This window comes from Pantherophis guttatus, chromosome 1 (genome assembly GCF_059756535.1).
Source record: "Pantherophis guttatus breed Tessera chromosome 1, ASM5975653v1, whole genome shotgun sequence".
NCBI classification, from domain to species: Eukaryota; Metazoa; Chordata; class Lepidosauria; order Squamata; family Colubridae; genus Pantherophis; species Pantherophis guttatus.
In genome coordinates this window covers 185,979,619-185,997,214 of record NC_142063.1, presented here as the reverse complement: position 1 = coordinate 185,997,214, position 17,596 = coordinate 185,979,619, and the positions used below count along the sequence as shown (strand labels likewise).

At 39.8% G+C, this 17,596-nt stretch overlaps 2 protein-coding genes and 1 non-coding gene across 19 annotated transcripts in view; 2 read left to right on the top strand and 1 right to left on the bottom strand.

Annotated features, from left to right (window-relative positions):
* The first annotated feature begins 1,868 nt into the window (after window positions 1-1,868).
* LOC117671150 (uncharacterized) lies at window positions 1,869-5,487 on the top strand. The gene is made up of 2 exons (XM_034426878.3): window positions 1,869-1,950; window positions 4,305-5,487. The coding sequence occupies exon 2, from the start codon at window positions 4,336-4,338 to the stop codon at window positions 5,398-5,400; it is 1,065 nt and encodes a 354-aa protein (XP_034282769.2). The 5' UTR covers window positions 1,869-1,950; window positions 4,305-4,335; the 3' UTR covers window positions 5,401-5,487.
* Window positions 5,488-12,661: 7,174 nt separating this feature from the next.
* On the bottom strand, window positions 12,662-12,736 carry TRNAR-CCU (transfer RNA arginine (anticodon CCU)). Its single transcript has one exon. It is a non-coding gene; the product is annotated as a tRNA-Arg (tRNA).
* A 1,969-nt stretch (window positions 12,737-14,705) lies between these two features.
* RCBTB2 (RCC1 and BTB domain containing protein 2) overlaps window positions 14,706-17,596 on the top strand; it is a 57,317-nt gene continuing 54,426 nt past the window's right edge. For 8 of the 17 annotated variants that reach the window (XM_087886261.1, XM_087886198.1, XM_087886237.1 and 5 more), the window contains exon 1: window positions 15,411-15,523. In XM_087886261.1, coding sequence (XP_087742387.1) covers window positions 15,515-15,523 — 9 coding nt within the window. In that variant the 5' untranslated portion in view covers window positions 15,411-15,514. Of the gene's footprint in view, window positions 15,524-16,344; window positions 16,468-17,596 lie in introns of all 17 variants that reach the window. The other 9 variants (XM_034426873.3, XM_034426874.3, XM_087886227.1 and 6 more) reach the window with 5 other exon arrangements.

Below are 17,596 nucleotides of genomic sequence, written 5' to 3'. Positions count from 1 at the left end.
ATTGTGGGTGAGCTGTTGTGTTGTGTTGTGTGTGTGTAAAGTGTGAAAGTTGGTTTTGGGGGCTTTTTGTGGCTGTGTGAGGTTCCTGCTCGTTGCGGGGCCATTTTGAGTCTAGCACAGCTGCTTTTACATTATGGGTGAGCCAGTTGTGTTGTGTTGTGTTTTGTAGGTTAAAAAAGGGCAAAGAAGTGACATTGACTTGGCTACGCCCACCCAGTCACCTTACCACCAAGTCCCACCCACTAATTAAGCCATGCCCACAGAACCGGTAGCAAAAATTTGTAGATTTCATCCCTGGTTTGATCTCTAACTCAAGTGACATTTATGTGGATTCTGCCAATGAAACTCTGACCTCTGGACTCGCTGACAACTCTGACTTATATCCTTTCATACGTATTATGGGTTAAACTAACAAAACCTGTATATATTGTACTAATGGAAGAAAACTTTAGCTTACCTGGACATTCCATACAAACTTCAATCATATACTGAGAAAAAGATTATCTTACATCACTGATTTAAAATCAACTATAGGTTATATTTTGGATATTTACAATAGGCTATTGTAGCATATGACAAGAATGGGACAAGATTATCTTGGAAAAGCTGGAAGAATATGCCAATTATGTCAACTGTTCGACTAGCAAACCCAAAACAAACAATCTCGGGAGTTTTGAATTTCCAAAAGTAAAACTTTATTAGATAACAGCATTTTGGTACTGAAGAATCAAAACCAGCTCTAGTTTTTCTGTGCAAATGCTTGCCTAGTTAAACAAAAGCTTCCCTTTCTCTCCACCCTTGGGTGATCATATTGTTCAATTATGAGACGTCTTTTTGTTATGGGAACAGTCCAGCTCTTCTCAAACACCTGCAGTGGTGACCATGATGGCTTCCAGGCTCTCTTGATCCATGCACAAATTCTCAGCACTCCATTCCATCCTTCCCTCCCCCCAGTTCATTGGCAAGTTGAATAGTGAGAAGGTTTGAAAGAAGCAAAGCAGTTCAATCTTGACAAATTGCTTGTTTTGCATTTCCTTCAAGCTTGGTGGTGTAGTGGGCAAGCATCCTGTGGAAGGTTTTAAACCAGAGATTAAAATTGCAGATCGCCTTTGGTTAGGTTGCTAAACTGCTATATGTTAAAAGACTTTAGTTGCTGTATGCTAAAGAAAGGTTCAATATCAATTTTTAGCAATACACAAGGTAGCTGTGACCTGAAGCAATTATGCTGCAAGCTTTGCATTAATAATGTGAACTGTTAATTTTAGTTGATATATTAAAATAAGTAAAGAACAAACTTTTAGCATTACTTAGGGGCTGAAGTTGAGAATGTATATTCAAGAATACAGTCAAAGGGCTGAGGTGGAGAATATATTCAAGAATAAAATCAAAGTCAAGAATACGCAGTCTTGTTTATTTTAATGTCATGGGTTGATGGGGTTTGGAGACTACAAATACAATACATTCTAGTAAACCCATGTTTTAAGGGGAAGCATGCTATAACATACAGTATTATTGCAAAAATACCTTAGTAGAAATCAATGTTTTTACTATTCCATCACTTGCTTCACACGTCTATTGAGATACCTTGCCAATACATATATGGGTAACTATTTAAAATATGCACCCATATCAACTTTCAGTGTATTATAGGAGAGAGCACAATATATTACAAGGAACGTGTACTGCTATATTTCCACACTCTTACAAGGTGATTTGAGTATCAGTATTTACTAAAAGAAGCAGGAGGTAGGCATAAATGTTCATTTGCAGCTGTTTAAATTATTAACTTTTCTTTTTAACCTGATGCTTCTGCAGACACACACACTTCAACTAGTCTGCCTTAGCACAATGACAACCAATCCTTTCAGCTCTATACTTTTTCCACCAGCCACTATCCTTTGAAAGACATTTGAAACATGCACTTTATGGGCGTCTCGGGCAGCAACAAAGGTAAGACTGCTTTTGCTACTGTTGGATATGACAAATAGTGAAAGTTGCTGAAAAGGCAGACCAATGAAAAACAATAGAAAAGTATCTTTTCATTTGTGCTGTTCCAGGTGAGGAGTTGGAAGACATTTTTGTTAGTACAATCTTTATGTTGTTCTATAATGATTGAAAACTTAATTTTTTTTTTTTCAATTTAACATGGATAATTTTGGAACATGGAAAAAATGGAACTATTGAGATTTCTCCATTCATACACAAGTGCTATGACAGTTTACTCTCACATTTCATGCATTAAAAATACTCAAATAATTTACTACACTTCATCACTGGGAGATGATACACAATTAATATATTGTGGATCGTTGTCAAAGCAGTCTCAGTTAAAACAAATTTAGGGTTATTTCAAAATAACTGTGTTTATAATAAAATGAGAATAAGGTCTTCAGGAGCCTCTTCTATAGCTCAATACTGGTTTCCATATTTTCCATCTCAAAATGATAAGCCATGTTTACAATAATTATCAGTATATTATGGGTGCTACATTACAAAGCAAACATTTGGAAGCTGTAATAGGAATGGAAGTTGCCCACTCCTATTTTTCAATATGAGGCATCTTTATCAATTAAAGATAAAGAATATAAATATCTTGGGTTTGAAGTGATGTCCTTTCAAGCAAAATCATCTAATTCATCTTTTAATGAAATCTTTTCAATGTTTTAAAGAATTTCAGTGCATATCAGGAAAAGAAAACCCACACTCTTCATCAAGTGAAATTATCTCAAGGTCTGCCTTGTTTAAGATGAAGCTGTTCCTTACATCATATACAACTCTAGCTCTCCACCCTCCACCATTAAGTAGACCGGCATCTTATTTATAAGCATCTTTTCCAAGGGATTAAATAAGCTTTTCATAGTTTGCCAATTGGTAAATGGTATATTGTATGTCTAAGTATTTTAAACTTTTTAAACTATTAAACTTTTGTACCACCTTGGGAATCTATTGATTGAAACAATATAGAAATGTTCTAAGTCAGAAATGTCCTACAAAATAAGAATTCTGAAATAAAAATCTTAATTTAAATTGTCATAATCCCTATGACCGTGATGGCGAACCTATGGCACGGATACCAGAGGTGGCACTCACACCCCTCTCTGTGGGCACGCATGCGCCAGCTGCTCTTTGTGCGTGCCGGTTTCCAGTGCTCCGGCTCGTGTGAAGATCAGCCGGCTGGTGCATATACGTTCCAGTTTTGGGCACTCGGTGCCAAAACGGTTCACCATCAGTGCCCTACGATAAAGCATTAAAGTGAATATCCATTAAACATTAACTGAGTAAAGTTAATTTTTACTACTTAACTGTCGCTTAAATGATTAGTTTTTAATTAAAGGAAATATAAGGTCAAACCTCTCTTCCTTGATTCATATTTCATTTCTTTCTGCTTATAAGTGGGTAGCCTATTCTCTTATCAAAAATACAGAAAAAATAGTTACACTAATATCCATTGTGCTTTTTAAAAGATTTATCCCAAACTTATCAAGTTATCAACATTTGCATTAAAATGTAGGTATGCAGATGAAACAAAATCTGTTTTATCCTAAATGCAGAAGGAACATACCTATTTTGAATCTTCTGTCAGATGGTATCTTGATTGTTAGTGTCATTGGGAGCAATGGGAACTCAAAACAACTGCTCCCTTGGATAATCAATCATTTTAGTTGTGTATTCATTATAAGTAATAGATTCTTACTTAAATCTACCATGTTATGTGCTGAAGAGCCTTAACATGCAGACAGCCAATAACAATGTAACTAAACTGTAACTCAAAATCTGTGGAAACTGCTGAGAACTTGACAACCTGGCAATTTATTAAGTATACGGGAAACATGTCAATGAGATAACAACTTTGTCTCATGATGATACAGGTAGTCTTCAATTTACAACAGATCACTTAATGACTGTTCAAAGTTACAATAGCACTGAAAAAAGCGACATGACCATTTTTCACACTTATGACTGTTGTAGCATCCCCATGATAACATGTTCAAAATTCAGTGGCTTGGTAACTGGTTCATATTCATTGCAGTGTCCTGGGGTCCCTTTTTGTGACCTTTTGATAAGCAAAGTCAATGGGGAAGCTGGATTAACCATGTTTCCAATTTAACACAACTGCAGTGATTCACTTAACAAATGTGGCAAGAAGTCATAAAACGGGGCAAAATTCACTTAACAAATTTCTCACTTAACATAAATGTTGAGCTCAATTGTGGTTGTAAGTCAAGGACTACCTGTAGTTAAAATGTAATTATGCATTATGCAACTTTTTCTAAAATATATATTTTATTTGTATTACTCAACAGGAATCAACAAAAGCACAGAATAAGGCAGAAAATGTATTTCCATTGCTTAGTCTGGCTCTGGTTTGCTCTTTCACACAGTGATTCTAAAATCTACCAAGCCTGCAAGAAAATCTGTTTTTGCAAAGAAGGGACAATGTTTGTGAACTGCTCAGGAGTTCATGCTCTGGTGTCCAATCTAACATTTCCCCCTGATGCAGAACACTTGGACCTTTCTCAAAACAACTTGTATTTTATTCCTTGGAAATCTCTAAATTCCCTGTGGAAGTTGCAGGTTCTCCTTTTGAGCAGCAACTCCATTCACAAAGTTGAAAGAACATTCATTTCATTGGGCAGGCTCCACAAGCTTGATATTGGTAGAAATGATATATCATTTCTTGGCAACAGTTTTTCAGTGGGTCTTATTTCTCTCCATGAACTTATTTTGGCCTACAATAAATTGCAGGAGCTACAGTACAAGAGTTTTCAATACTTTGAAAACCTTCAGAAGCTGAATTTGCAAAATAACAACATTTCCTCCATAGAAATGGGGACTTTCCGCAGTCTTACGTCCTTGAGGCAACTTTACCTTCAGAACAATTGCCTTCATGTCCTACATAGTAGATTATTTTCTATGCTGCAACACTTAGAGATCCTGAATTTGGAGGGCAATATGATAAAAACTATTGCTCCCGGAGCCTTTATTCCATTAAGCCACCTTACAACACTTAACTTGATCCACAATAAAATTGAGCATATTAAATTCAAAACATTATTATCTTTGCAAACCCCTGGAACTCACATCTTACTCTCAGACAATCCATGGTTCTGTGACTGTGATCTTCAGAGAGTTTTTGCAAAACTGCACAGTGTTAGGAGACTGATCTTGGATGATTATTATAACATGACATGCATGGAGCCCCATCTGTTGAGAAACCTGCCTCTGTCAGCTGTAGATACGGAGCTTTGTACTGCTGAGACAATGACTGTTCTTGTTATAACTTTTACGGTCTTTGTAACTGTGGTAGCTGCCATTGTAATGGCTGAAAGGAACAGAAAGAAAAGGGCTGAGAAACGCTGGAATGAGGATAGTGATGTTTCTTATAATGCTCAAAACTGATTAAATATTTGGTAGTAGGAAACTTTGGGCTTGAATATGCTACTTAATTTAGCTATATATATTAGAACAATTTTCAGGCATGCAATTCTGAAGATATGAAGAGGATACATGTGTCTGTCTCCCTCTTATCCTGTTCATCGGGGGCAATGTACTGAGTCAATCTATCAGCTGAGGCTGAAAAAATGCTTTCAACATAATTTGGACTTTACATGTCTTCTTAGGAGTTCTGACTAAAAGTTCTCATCCATATTGCAATCTTCATCCACTGAAGCCGATTTCTTCAGGTATAAGTACAGCAACCACACTGGCAGCCACAGGGTGTTGCTAATGCTGTGACTAATATAGAGATACTAAGAAGATGGAATAGACAGGTGTTTGCATAATTAGCCAGCTTTTGTCTGTTCTAAATAAAAAAGTAAATGTTTCTCATCTTCACATTAGTTTCTGGAAAAGAATCTCTGAGGCATTCAAAAAGGGTGCCAATTTAAATAGTAATATTCAAAGAATTTTTCAATCTTAAAGAATTTTTGACATACCCTGTTCCCCCCAAAATAAGACATCCCCTGATAATAAGCCCAATCGGGCTTTTGAGTGCATGGCAATAAGGCCAAGTGCTTATTTCAGGGTTCAAAAAATATAAAACAAAGTCTTATTTTCGGGGAAACACGGTATATATCCGTACACAAGAGCAATTAAATATTCTGGTGATAACTTATATATATTGTGTGTTTCTGGCTGATGGTGAGGGATGGATTATAGGCAGGGGCAGGATAGATTTACTAATGATTTTTTTCCCCTTCAGTATATTATTATATGTATTATTATAAAGATTACAACAAATAGAAAAATATAGAAAAAGGGAAACTGGGGAGGGTATTAGCCTGGTTAATATTTGAATAGGAAGCTGCTTGGCTACCAGATCTAGTTTGTAAAAATCTGAAAAAGAAATGACAGTACAAAAAACTCCTGTGTTCTAGGGGTTATCCTAGAGCAAGGCCAGTCAAACTGGCAGCTGCCCACCCCGACTCCACAAAGGCAAAAAAACATCCCAATACGGCACTCAGGTTTGACACTCCGAGACATTTGAGGGCCAGATGTGGTAGCTCTAAGCCAAAGATTTCAAAATGTGGATTATGATTCCAGGGGATGGGACACATTTTTTAAAAAAATAAATGTGTATGTCAGCGTTCCAGAAAACCCCCAACTCCAGTAAAGACGCAGAAGCTGCCAGTTTGCTTATGTTTGTCCAAATTGATAGCACTATCAAAACTTGCTCCTGCTTTATTTAGGCAGTAGCAGCAAGCAACACAGGGAGTGAAGTTCAAAAGTGCCAAACTGTAGTGGAATGGAAGGACTAAAAAACATTCCCAGGCCAGTCAGAGACAGTTTATTGCGCAAGGTTCAGAGCCAGATTTGTACCTGAAGCTTTGAACAAAGAAAGAACTCTGATACAATGGTTTTTATACATTTCTAAGACAAAGGATTCAGTGAGATCATACATTTTCCATATATGGTTAATCATGAGATCATACATCCGATTTTCCTTCTATGGTTACATATACTTGTTAATAAATTCATCTAATTACTTAAAGCATTAATCTTAGTTTATAAAATTATCTTAGCCACACAACTTTTCTTAAGTGCTCAGAGTCGCTAATGGGAGAGTTACTACTGTCCTTGGGTAAATTCATTAGATTAAGTAACTCTTTGTAACATATAGGTCTTTGTGTCATTCACAGTCAGGTCACTCAGATGTTTTTCCATATAGCAGTCCTTTCCGTGACATCTAGGTATCAGAAGATATATTACCACTTAAAAGGGTTTAACTGTTTGTTAATGTAATTTCCAACAAGCACTTTCCTCTCTTATAATAATGTGAATAGATAGAGTCTCTCAGAGTTCATGTATCTAAGCACGTCTTCCCTTTATAATAATGTGAATAGAGAGGGTCCCCCAGAGCCCATATATCTGACTCTGTATGATTCCTATTTTATTCACATTATTTCTTTTATCTACATTATTCTTTATTTGCTCTTTACTTCATTCCCCCCTGTGGAAGTTTTTCCATGCATAAACTTCCATTACTTCCTACACAACACTCTATGTCCCTTAATACACAAAGCCAACATATAATATCCCACAACATATGACTAATCTAGGCAAGAGATAGGTATTTCTTGATCTTCACCCTATTAATCCTTGGAGGTACTCCCTCCATTCTTTTCCCAGACCCTATTTCGACATATGTGTCTGTTTCAGAAACTTTTTCTTCAAGAAAGCGCTCAGTCAAAACTAATTCCTTCGCAGTCTGTATCTCTTTCACTGCTCTGATAGATAGCTGTTTCAGCACAGGGATTACACAAGGAATAAAAGCTAGGCCTGCACAAGGAATAAAAGCTAGGCCTGCCACAGCCATATCAACAAGAATAACATTTGCTTAATCCAGCCGGATCCAGGCAACCAAGAAAACCACCTGACAGTTTTTTGTAACCTCTGACTTATCTTGGATGCCCTATCCTGCAAATCCTTGGCAACTTCTCTGACCACACCTGATTTATTCACATAGAAACAACAATCTTCTCATACCTCCTTTCTCTGTGGCCACAAGGTCTAAGGCACGTTGATTTTGTAGGACCACTGCTGCCAATGACTCTATCTGGTCTTGGACTTCCACCAGAGTTCCAGCAATTTGGTTCAAGCTTTGTTTTGATAATTGCTGAAACTGTATTACTGAGTGTGTTGCCCCACCTACACCTGTTCCACTGCAGTTCCTATCCCCATGATTACTAATAGTGGGACTAGGATTGGTACCCATTTCTGAACATGCCCCATGAAAGGAACAGGGATGGTATGTTCTCCACTGACAACATCTATTTCAGGAAAAAGGAGTACTAGTGTGCATGTTCCTTGCATTAGTCCAGACCCCCAAAAGCCCCCACCACAAACATTCCTGTCAGCGGCTGTAATGGGACTTTTAGTGAAGGGTCCTTTTGCTTATCTCCGAGGATTGGACCTTCAAAAAGATACCAGGAGGTAGTATCCCAGGAGGAAAGAAGACACATAAACCTGTGTTGGACCTAATGGAGAACCAGATAGTGAGGCGAGGGGCTGGAACAGACTAGTGCACCTTTCCTTGGATACCTTCCAGGACCTCTTCCATCCTCCCCATTTTGTGATGATGGCAGCTGGTGGTGATGAGAAAGTGAGTGGTGTGCAGAAGGAAAAAAAGATCTTTGGTTAGTTTTACATCCCTAAGGTTCATTCTAGGACCAAGGTACACTTCTGATGGACATTGTTCTTTTGTCAGGGATCCAATAGGCCTACCAGGTTTCTGATGTCTCTACACACACAGGGAAGGTGACCCTATGATTTAACCAGGTTTCGACCCAATTCCAGTATCCCTGATATGCAATCTCTTCCCTTCAATTATTGTGGGGGGCCTTCTATTCCCCCCTGTACCAGGATTGTTAAACTCTTAACCTTAGGTCTAGGAGTTGGTTTAGGAATAAGGTACCCACTCCACCTTCTGATGCCACGTTGTTGGCGGGAGCGGACTTGACCAAAAGTGTCCCCATTCAGTGTCTTGATGCTGCTAGGTCCCCTGGGATTCTTGACATCTTCAAATCCTTCTGCAGAGACAAGGGGAATTTCTTGAACATCCACACAACCTGGAGAACTACTGTTCAAGCTAGTATCATGCACTAGACCCTTGGCTAATAGTACCCACAACCCCAAATAAATCATCTTGACTTTATTCCCACACTCACAAGGCCTTAAGAGCGCAAGACCCGAAGTTTACAAGTTCACCATGTTAGGAAGAGGGTTAGGGATATGTGTAACTTGGGGTAGGGCAATATCAATTGTATTAAAACAATACCAACAGAAGGGCTAAAGTAGCTGTTGCCCAGAGTCCCCACACCCCAATCTTCCTCAACCATGAGTGTTTTTAATAAGTGCTTACTGGATACTATCACTGTTAATGGGTTTTACATTACAAACTACAGTCATGGAATGTTGTCTTCCTCCATTCCAAGCTTCAGCCGTGCGTAGAAAACCAGCTTCCGGGGTGGTTCAGCAAAGCTTGACGATCACCACCGTGCGTTGAGAGTCCATTGCCGGTAGGACTCAGCAGGATATCTTCTTGAACCTCAACACCAAGGGCTGGTCAGTTGTTGTCACCTGGTATGTGGCTGGATCACTTTGGTCTGCGGGCTTCAGTCTCGCCCATTGGATCCAGGACTGTCCTCCTAAGATCTTAAAAGCACAGTTACAAAACTAATACATCTGGGGGAGAGCGCAAAGGGATCTGAGCAGTTGTAGTCCTCTTCAGTTGGGAAACAGCATAGGCAACCACTCAATCCTTCCACTCCTTTGGGGCTGGCATGGGCCCTTTCACTTCCTTCCAGGAACATCCAATCATCATGGTGGAATTTATGGACTGGAAACTTCAAAGGTGGTGTTTGGGTTAATAGTCCTTGTTTCCTAAAAACTTTAAAATATCTGGACAGTTTATACATATATTGTTTCAATACTTTGTCTCTGGTTTCCAGAAAATTAATGCATATGCTTCCTTCACCTTTTTACAAATCAAACATTTGTTTATAATTGATGTTACTAAAGGATATATCCCAATACAACCATAGCTTTTTAAAAGTTCATCTACATAGCTTGAATTCCCCAATGACTCCACCCATATTTTGCCAAATGAATGCACTATCCCAAATGCATACAGTATCCAGCATACATCAGCATCCCCATACAGTCTCCAGTATCCCATACAGTATCCAGCATCCCCCCTCCTTTTTTTTTTTTTTTTTTAATGTGCCGCCCTTCTCCGGGAGACTCAGGATTATAATGCATTAAGCAATAGCCTTCATAAAGTCAGCTTATTGCCCCCATAAACTGGGTCCTCAATTCACCTACCTTAGAAAGGATGGAAGGCTGAGTCAACCTGGAGCCTGGTGAGATTCGAATTGACAGTAAGTGCAGACAGCTGGTGTTAAATTACAATGCATTTGTCTACTGAGCTATCCAGGCTCCCTGTCCATAGAGCTTAATTTAATGAATACCATTCAAAGGTTTGAGCAGACCAATTTCGAGGCAAACCCCTTGTTTCCAGGATTTTTCCGTACTCCCCCTTCCACCCTAGAGGAACCATTTATACAAATTGCTTCTCCTTTCTCCAGGGGGTGTTCCTCCAAATCAGGTCTTATTTTTGTTTGTAAATCAATCACTTCAGCACCATAATGTTCTAATCCAAACTGATCCATTGATCTGGTGTTGGCTAAGAACTGTGCTTGATTCAAATTGTGATTTGTGGTTACAATCAAGTCTGTCTGCTGCATTAAAATTGTTTCATTTGTGTGTGTGTGTGTGTGTGTTTTCAAAGAGATTGAATGGCTTTTCCAAGTTTGGTAAACTTAATACAGGAGCCTTGGTCAAAGCTTGTTTCAAATTTTCAAGGCTTCCTCTTTCATGTCCCTCCCATTTCAAACTCCAAGGTCCAGATACAATTAATTTTGCATAGAACTATCTTAATTTTTTTGCTTGTTTATAGATAGGGGCTGCTACTCCTGTCGGAAGGAAAAAGAAGCCTTTCCCTTTAAGGATTGTTGAAAGGCAGAGCTTTCCCTTCCTGAATTCAAAACTCCCGGCTGGGAGATTACTTCGAAATGATTGGAGGTCAGCTGCTTGAGAGTAGAATCAGTTTATTGTTTCTGGGGAGGCAGGCAAGAAACAAACACAAGCACAGCGTTCCGAGGCTAGCCTGTCGTAACTGTAAGAGTAACCATTTTACCCTTTTTCCCCCCCAAAAAAACATCTTTTGATTTGGCGTGTGAATTCTTTATTTTGTGTGTGTGTGGTTTTATGATGGTTAAATGTCTTTGTTTGTGATTAGGTTCTTCTGTCCTGGATCTGGCAAATAAGTAATAGTTGTATAGTTCACACTCTGTTTTTCCTAACCTTTTGTAGTTGTTCGTTCCCTATAATTATTCAGCTTGCCATCTCCGTGTTTTAGTGAATATCTCTCTTTTATAAACAAATTAGCTCCTTCTTCGAAAGGAACAACAACTTATGCTGCTAACAATCAAACAAACAAATCTGAAATATATCAAACTTTAGTTTCAATTCTCTGCCTTTAGTAAAATGCAAGTCAGATTAAAAAAATCTTTCAAAATCATTTCTTTTATATAGGTTTAATTAAGCGTTTTAAACCTCAAAAATTTTCAGAAAAAAAATAAAATCAAAATTGTATTCAGAGCAGAAAAGCTTTCGTATGCAAATTAAAGAGATCAGCAGCAAAAACCACATTAGCCGTCAGCAGAGAGAGATGTCCGCTGAAAAAAATCCAACAGCCCACCCTTTTCCTGCTTCTCACTTCCAAAGGAAAAGAAGGGGGGGGAGAGGAAAAAAAAGAGTTTTACAGCAGGCAACCAAGCAGGCAACCTGCTTCATTCAGCATTCTTCCAACAAAGCAACACATTCTGCATTTCTCTCTAACCTCCACAATTCACAGACATTTCCCACAAATTATATGAAGGGGAATTAAAGTGCATTTTCACCAACTTTTACCCTCAACACACTTCACATTCACGCTGCAAGCAAACTGCGTACACCAATCTCACATGCAAAAATCTCACTTCATGCAAACCAATCATTACAATTATTCAAGCACAAGTTTACTTAATTTGCTGGCCAGCCAAAAATATCACAATCAATTCCATTCAAATTTACACACTATCATTATATATATATATATATTTTTAACAGAAATCACACCAAATTGATCAAGTCTTCCCATTTAGACAGGCTTTCCTCTTTACGGCCTGCTAAACCCCGGGTGGGAAGACTAGTAAACAATGTCTTTCAGAGTTCTCTAGCTTTTTAAGAACGGCAATTTATCAGAAAATTTATAACACTGCAATTAGTTCTTTTCTCTTACCACACATAAGATCACACATTTTTTTTAAAAAAAACTTTTATTGCATAATGTTTTATTTCTCCCCTTTCTTTAGTTTTCATCAAACAGACCCTAGCAAACTCTGCCTGATACTTGAGTAATTAAGGGGGGGGTTTCTTTTAGTCTTCCACTGATCAATATTTATTACCACCCTTCTAACAACACTACCCCTGGCTCACGACGCTGGACGTTCCGACAGTCGTCTATGAGAACCGCAGAGGTTTAACCACCCACACAATCCCACACAATACTTAACTAAATACTTTAAATACTTAATTCCAGAGACTTCAGGATGCCACCTGGTCTCCAGGTGGGACTCGAACCCACAATCCCTGGCTTAGGAGGCCAGTGCCTTATCCATTAGGCCACTGGGTCTCCAGGTAGGGGGTGATCAGGCCCCTCTGCCACCCCTTTAACGGGTGGGTACTCTAAACAGAGAGACTTTAACTCTCTGATTTATACTTACCTGTTTTCTTTTTCCTTTTTTTCTTTCTTTCTTTTTTTTCTTTAAGGTCTCTGTGTCTGGCTAGCCTTTAAGGATCCTTGACTAGCTTGTTTTGCCAGCGGGTTACGGCACCTCCTCACCAAAAGGTTCCGTGGACTTCAAAGGAGTCCTAATGGCCGGCCAGTGGATTTTCCTTGGGGAGGCGTCGGTTCCGCTGGGGCAGGCTGTCTGGCAGAACAAAAGTTCTTTGTTCTCTAGTCCCATCTGCCAGGGTGCCATAAATGTAGTGGAATGGAAGGACTAAAAAACATTCCCAGGCCAGTCAGAGACAGTTTATTGCGCAAGGTTCAGAGCCAGATTTGTACCTGAAGCTTTGAACAAAGAAAGAACTCTGATACAATGGTTTTTATACATTTCTAAGACAAAGGATTCAGTGAGATCATACATTTTCCATATATGGTTAATCATGAGATCATACATCCGATTTTCCTTCTATGGTTACATATACTTGTTAATAAATTCATCTAATTACTTAAAGCATTAATCTTAGTTTATAAAATTATCTTAGCCACACAACTTTTCTTAAGTGCTCAGAGTCGCTAATGGGAGAGTTACTACTGTCCTTGGGTAAATTCATTAGATTAAGTAACTCTTTGTAACATATAGGTCTTTGTGTCATTCACAGTCAGGTCACTCAGATGTTTTTCCATATAGCAGTCCTTTCCGTGACATCTAGGTATCAGAAGATATATTACCACTTAAAAGGGTTTAACTGTTTGTTAATGTAATTTCCAACAAGCACTTTCCTCTCTTATAATAATGTGAATAGATAGAGTCTCTCAGAGTTCATGTATCTAAGCACGTCTTCCCTTTATAATAATGTGAATAGAGAGGGTCCCCCAGAGCCCATATATCTGACTCTGTATGATTCCTATTTTATTCACATTATTTCTTTTATCTACATTATTCTTTATTTGCTCTTTACTTCAAAACAGCTCTCAGTCAAACTCAGCTGGTAAATTCTGATTGTGATTTATAAAAGTATATAATTTTTTTTCAAAAATTCAATTGCTGTTTTAGAAACCAAGAGACTGACAGTTCTAATCCTGCCTTAGGCATGAAAGTCAGCAGGGTAACCTTGGGCCAGTCACTCTCTCCCAGCCCATCACACCTCACAGGGTTGTTGTGAGGATAATAGGAGCAGGAATGTTTGCCACCTTGAGTTATTTATAAAAAAAAAACAATGCAGACAGGATAAAAATAAATGGCCAGCAGAGTAACATATGTAGTCTCCATAGCACAGGTAGAAGTGAAGTTTAGAATTTTGTTTAAATTCTAGTTTTTAAAAATGGGGAAAAGATTACTGTTAAAACAGCTTAAGTCTGGAACCATGAGTTTTAATAAACGGTACCTTTTTTGCAGAATTCTAACCAACGAAAGAGTTTTATTCATGTAGAAAATGACACAAATTCATTTATCCATTTTAGGAAGTTACAATACTATAAATTTTGAGAAGCCTTACCCTAAACAATGTGCTAGACTAGGACATCAAAATAAGAAATCCTGGAAGGGGCTCCTTCCAGGCAAATCATTTATTATAGGAAAGTTAAGTTATCCTCGAGTTGAGTTCTGGTCCGATGTTGGAAAGGAAAGGTAATTAAGAGGGACGAAAGTTTTCTTGCTAAAAAAAAATTCCTCGAATTCACCTCTATGGGAGAGGCGGTGAATACTACCGGGAGACTGCTCCACTGGTGATCCACCCCAGAGCATGCATAACACGCCACCGCTAGCAAAGGGGCTAGAAATAATTCGGCTCAACCCGTCGAGCGAGCGAGCTACTTCGTGAATATGCATTCAGTGTCACTTCTTTCGTTCATAAACCAGAGTAGGAATCGAATTACTAAGGCGACGTTTCTCAACGGGCAGAACGGGGCTTCCTTTCCCCGATTGGCTCAATCCTGTTCCGAAAGGAAGCGCGGGCCCCCTTGGGACTTTCCCCAGGCCCTGGCGGGGTGGGGACTCCGTTCTATCCCCGCCTCCGCGCAGGCGGCCGCCTGGCCGGGCAGAGGCTCCCCCAGCAGTACCTGAGCAGCCCTTTCGGCAGCAGTGGCGCCTCAGCGGGCGGGAAGAGCCATGGCGGCGCTTCCTGCGGGATCCATAGTCCCCGATGACCCTTGGGTTTGAGAGTGGATAGGCTTCGGCTAAATAAAGGGGTTATGTTCTTCTGGCCCTGGCTCTGACCAAGCACTTCATTATTACCTCACTTGACCCGTAGGAGGAGAGATTTTTGCCTGCATTTTGGTCAAAAGCTACCATTTTATGCAAGCCCACTAATCAAGACCATCGCTGGGTGGCAGCGGGACCCACGAAAAGCTCCCCTTATACGGTACTGCCTTTTAACGATCGTTAGGATTCTGCAGTTCAGGATACAGTATTCCTACAGGACTTTCATTGCTCTTGCAAAGCAGGAACGCGGTTTTACTCCATAGCAAGGAGATTTCACCCCAGCAGCAAAGAGACCGAAGCCACAACAGTTCCCGCCGCTCTGGGATAGCAACGCCCCGCCTCCTTTCATCAAAACGCGAAAGCCCGCCCGCCGCTCTGAGCCTTGCGAATCAGAAGCGGCCGGGGTGCGTTTTACGCGGCGATCGGGCCGCTCTGTTTTTCCTGCCTGCCGGGTTGCTGCTGCCCCTGCCGAAGCGGCTAGAATGCTGGAGGTACGTTTGGACCGGGCGCTGCCCCTGCAGGGAAGACTGCGAGACGGCCTCGTCCTTTCTCCCGCTCGAGCTCTCCGGGTGCACAAGCGTGTTCCTCGTGAGACCGAGCTCATTTAGCGCGCGCGTGTGTTTGTGTGTGTGCATGTTGGCCTGCTCGTCCTCCACCCCCACCGAAACATTTTAGAAATCTGAGTTGACAATTATGCCCACAGAAGTTGATTCACACGTATAGATCCTTTTGTGAGCTACACAAATGGACTATTATGTTTAGTTTTGAACTTTTCCTTGAGAGGTTCGAAGGTTGCAAAATTTGCAACCGTTTCTTGGGAGGGCTCGGCAGTGTTGCTGTTCCTAATGTTTACATGTGACACTGAACTTCGACACGGGTCCTGTTGGCGGGCGAGAAAATTCAAAACGGACCAAATGTGAATGGTGGCATACAGCCCATGGTTTATCTTCTCATGTGGTCTGAGCGGCATACATACCACATAGTCATGTGGTCTGAGCGGTACACGCAATAGCTTGAAATACGGGATCCCCTCCTATCCTTCTGCAAGAGCCTGGAGACGTTGCTCTGCCCGCTGGTCTAGGGACCAAATGGGGGAATTGCACGCTGAAGGTGGCTGCTGGATTGATTGCAGACTCCACGTCCCTCCCCTTTGCTCTCAGTCCATCTTTTTATTATAATATTGATAAATATCTTTATTAATGTCTGCTTAGAGTGGCCCCATGGCAAGATAGGTGGCAAATAAATTTGACAAATAAATAATACATTTTCTCTTTCAATGGTCTGTATGAGAACTGTTTTCTCTTCTTGTTAGCAACTAGGAAGAGGCCATCTGCTCTACATTACCTCAAGTGGCTGGCTGGCTGGCTGGCTGGCTGGCAGGAAAAACGAATAAGTACCTGCATCTCCAGAGCAGACCTTAGATGTTGGGATGTTGGTATGTTCCTAACACTTTATTCCTAACACTTTATTGCAGAATATTGTTGTAGGCTATACACATGTCAAGACTTGTTGGGTCCTAAGCTGCCTGTATAGACACCAAGTAAGACAGATCCCACTACTTAGATATTGTAACATTTTATGATCAGGAAGGAATACTTGGTCAGTCATGAATAATAGCAGCATACAAATGCACAGGGCTCCAAACAAATCAGTATAGTTAACTTCATAATCAGTATAAAGTCATTTTCCCCTATATTAGAAAATTGTTCCTTAGATAGTTGTATGTCCTACTCACTAGTACACAGTGTTTATGCAGATCTGATGTGTCTGTGCTGAGAGATCCCTCTCTTGATCAAAGTTTAACGCCAAATAAGTTTGAAGCCAGGTTTCTTGCAATAAGATCACATTGAACTAGTTATGAAGTCATTATTTCTACATTTCGACAACCAAATGGCTACATTCCAACTAATTGGAATAGCTTTGTTCTGGTGTGCTTCATATGGCTCTGAGCATTTAAAAAAAGCAAAATATTTTACTTAAAAAAAATGGAGACAATTTGAGGGGTTTGTGAACAGTGGGGCTTCTGTTTCCATCAGTATCCTGGTCACTAGAGAGGACGTTTTGAAAATTATGCCAAGTGACTTGTGGGATTATGTTCTGTTAAGAAGATACCAGTGAGTAAAGTCTGATAATAGTGATTTGGCCATCTTCTCATTGCTTGATCTCAATCCTACTGTAAGGTCCCAAAATATTATAACCTTATTATTGTTTCCCTTCACTACAAGAAATGTCTGGTATTGCTGTTCCATCCTGTGAACTTCAAAAGTCAGGGCAGGGAATGTTCAGGGGAGACAGTTGTAATGAACTTTTCCCATCGTAGATAGAAAGTTCAACAAATGGAATGTTAATATTAATGTGGTTCTAGATACATACAAGGAAGATGATAGGATTGGAACAAATGAAAACACAATAAGGAAACCCCATTAATAAAATGTATAGAATAAAAGTAACTATACAGGAGTCTCTCCTATAGAGTCTTCAGTGCTCTCTGAGCTTGGTTGTTTTCTTGCAGACATTTCATTACCAAACTAGATAACATCAACATTGCTAGTAGCAAGTGGGGT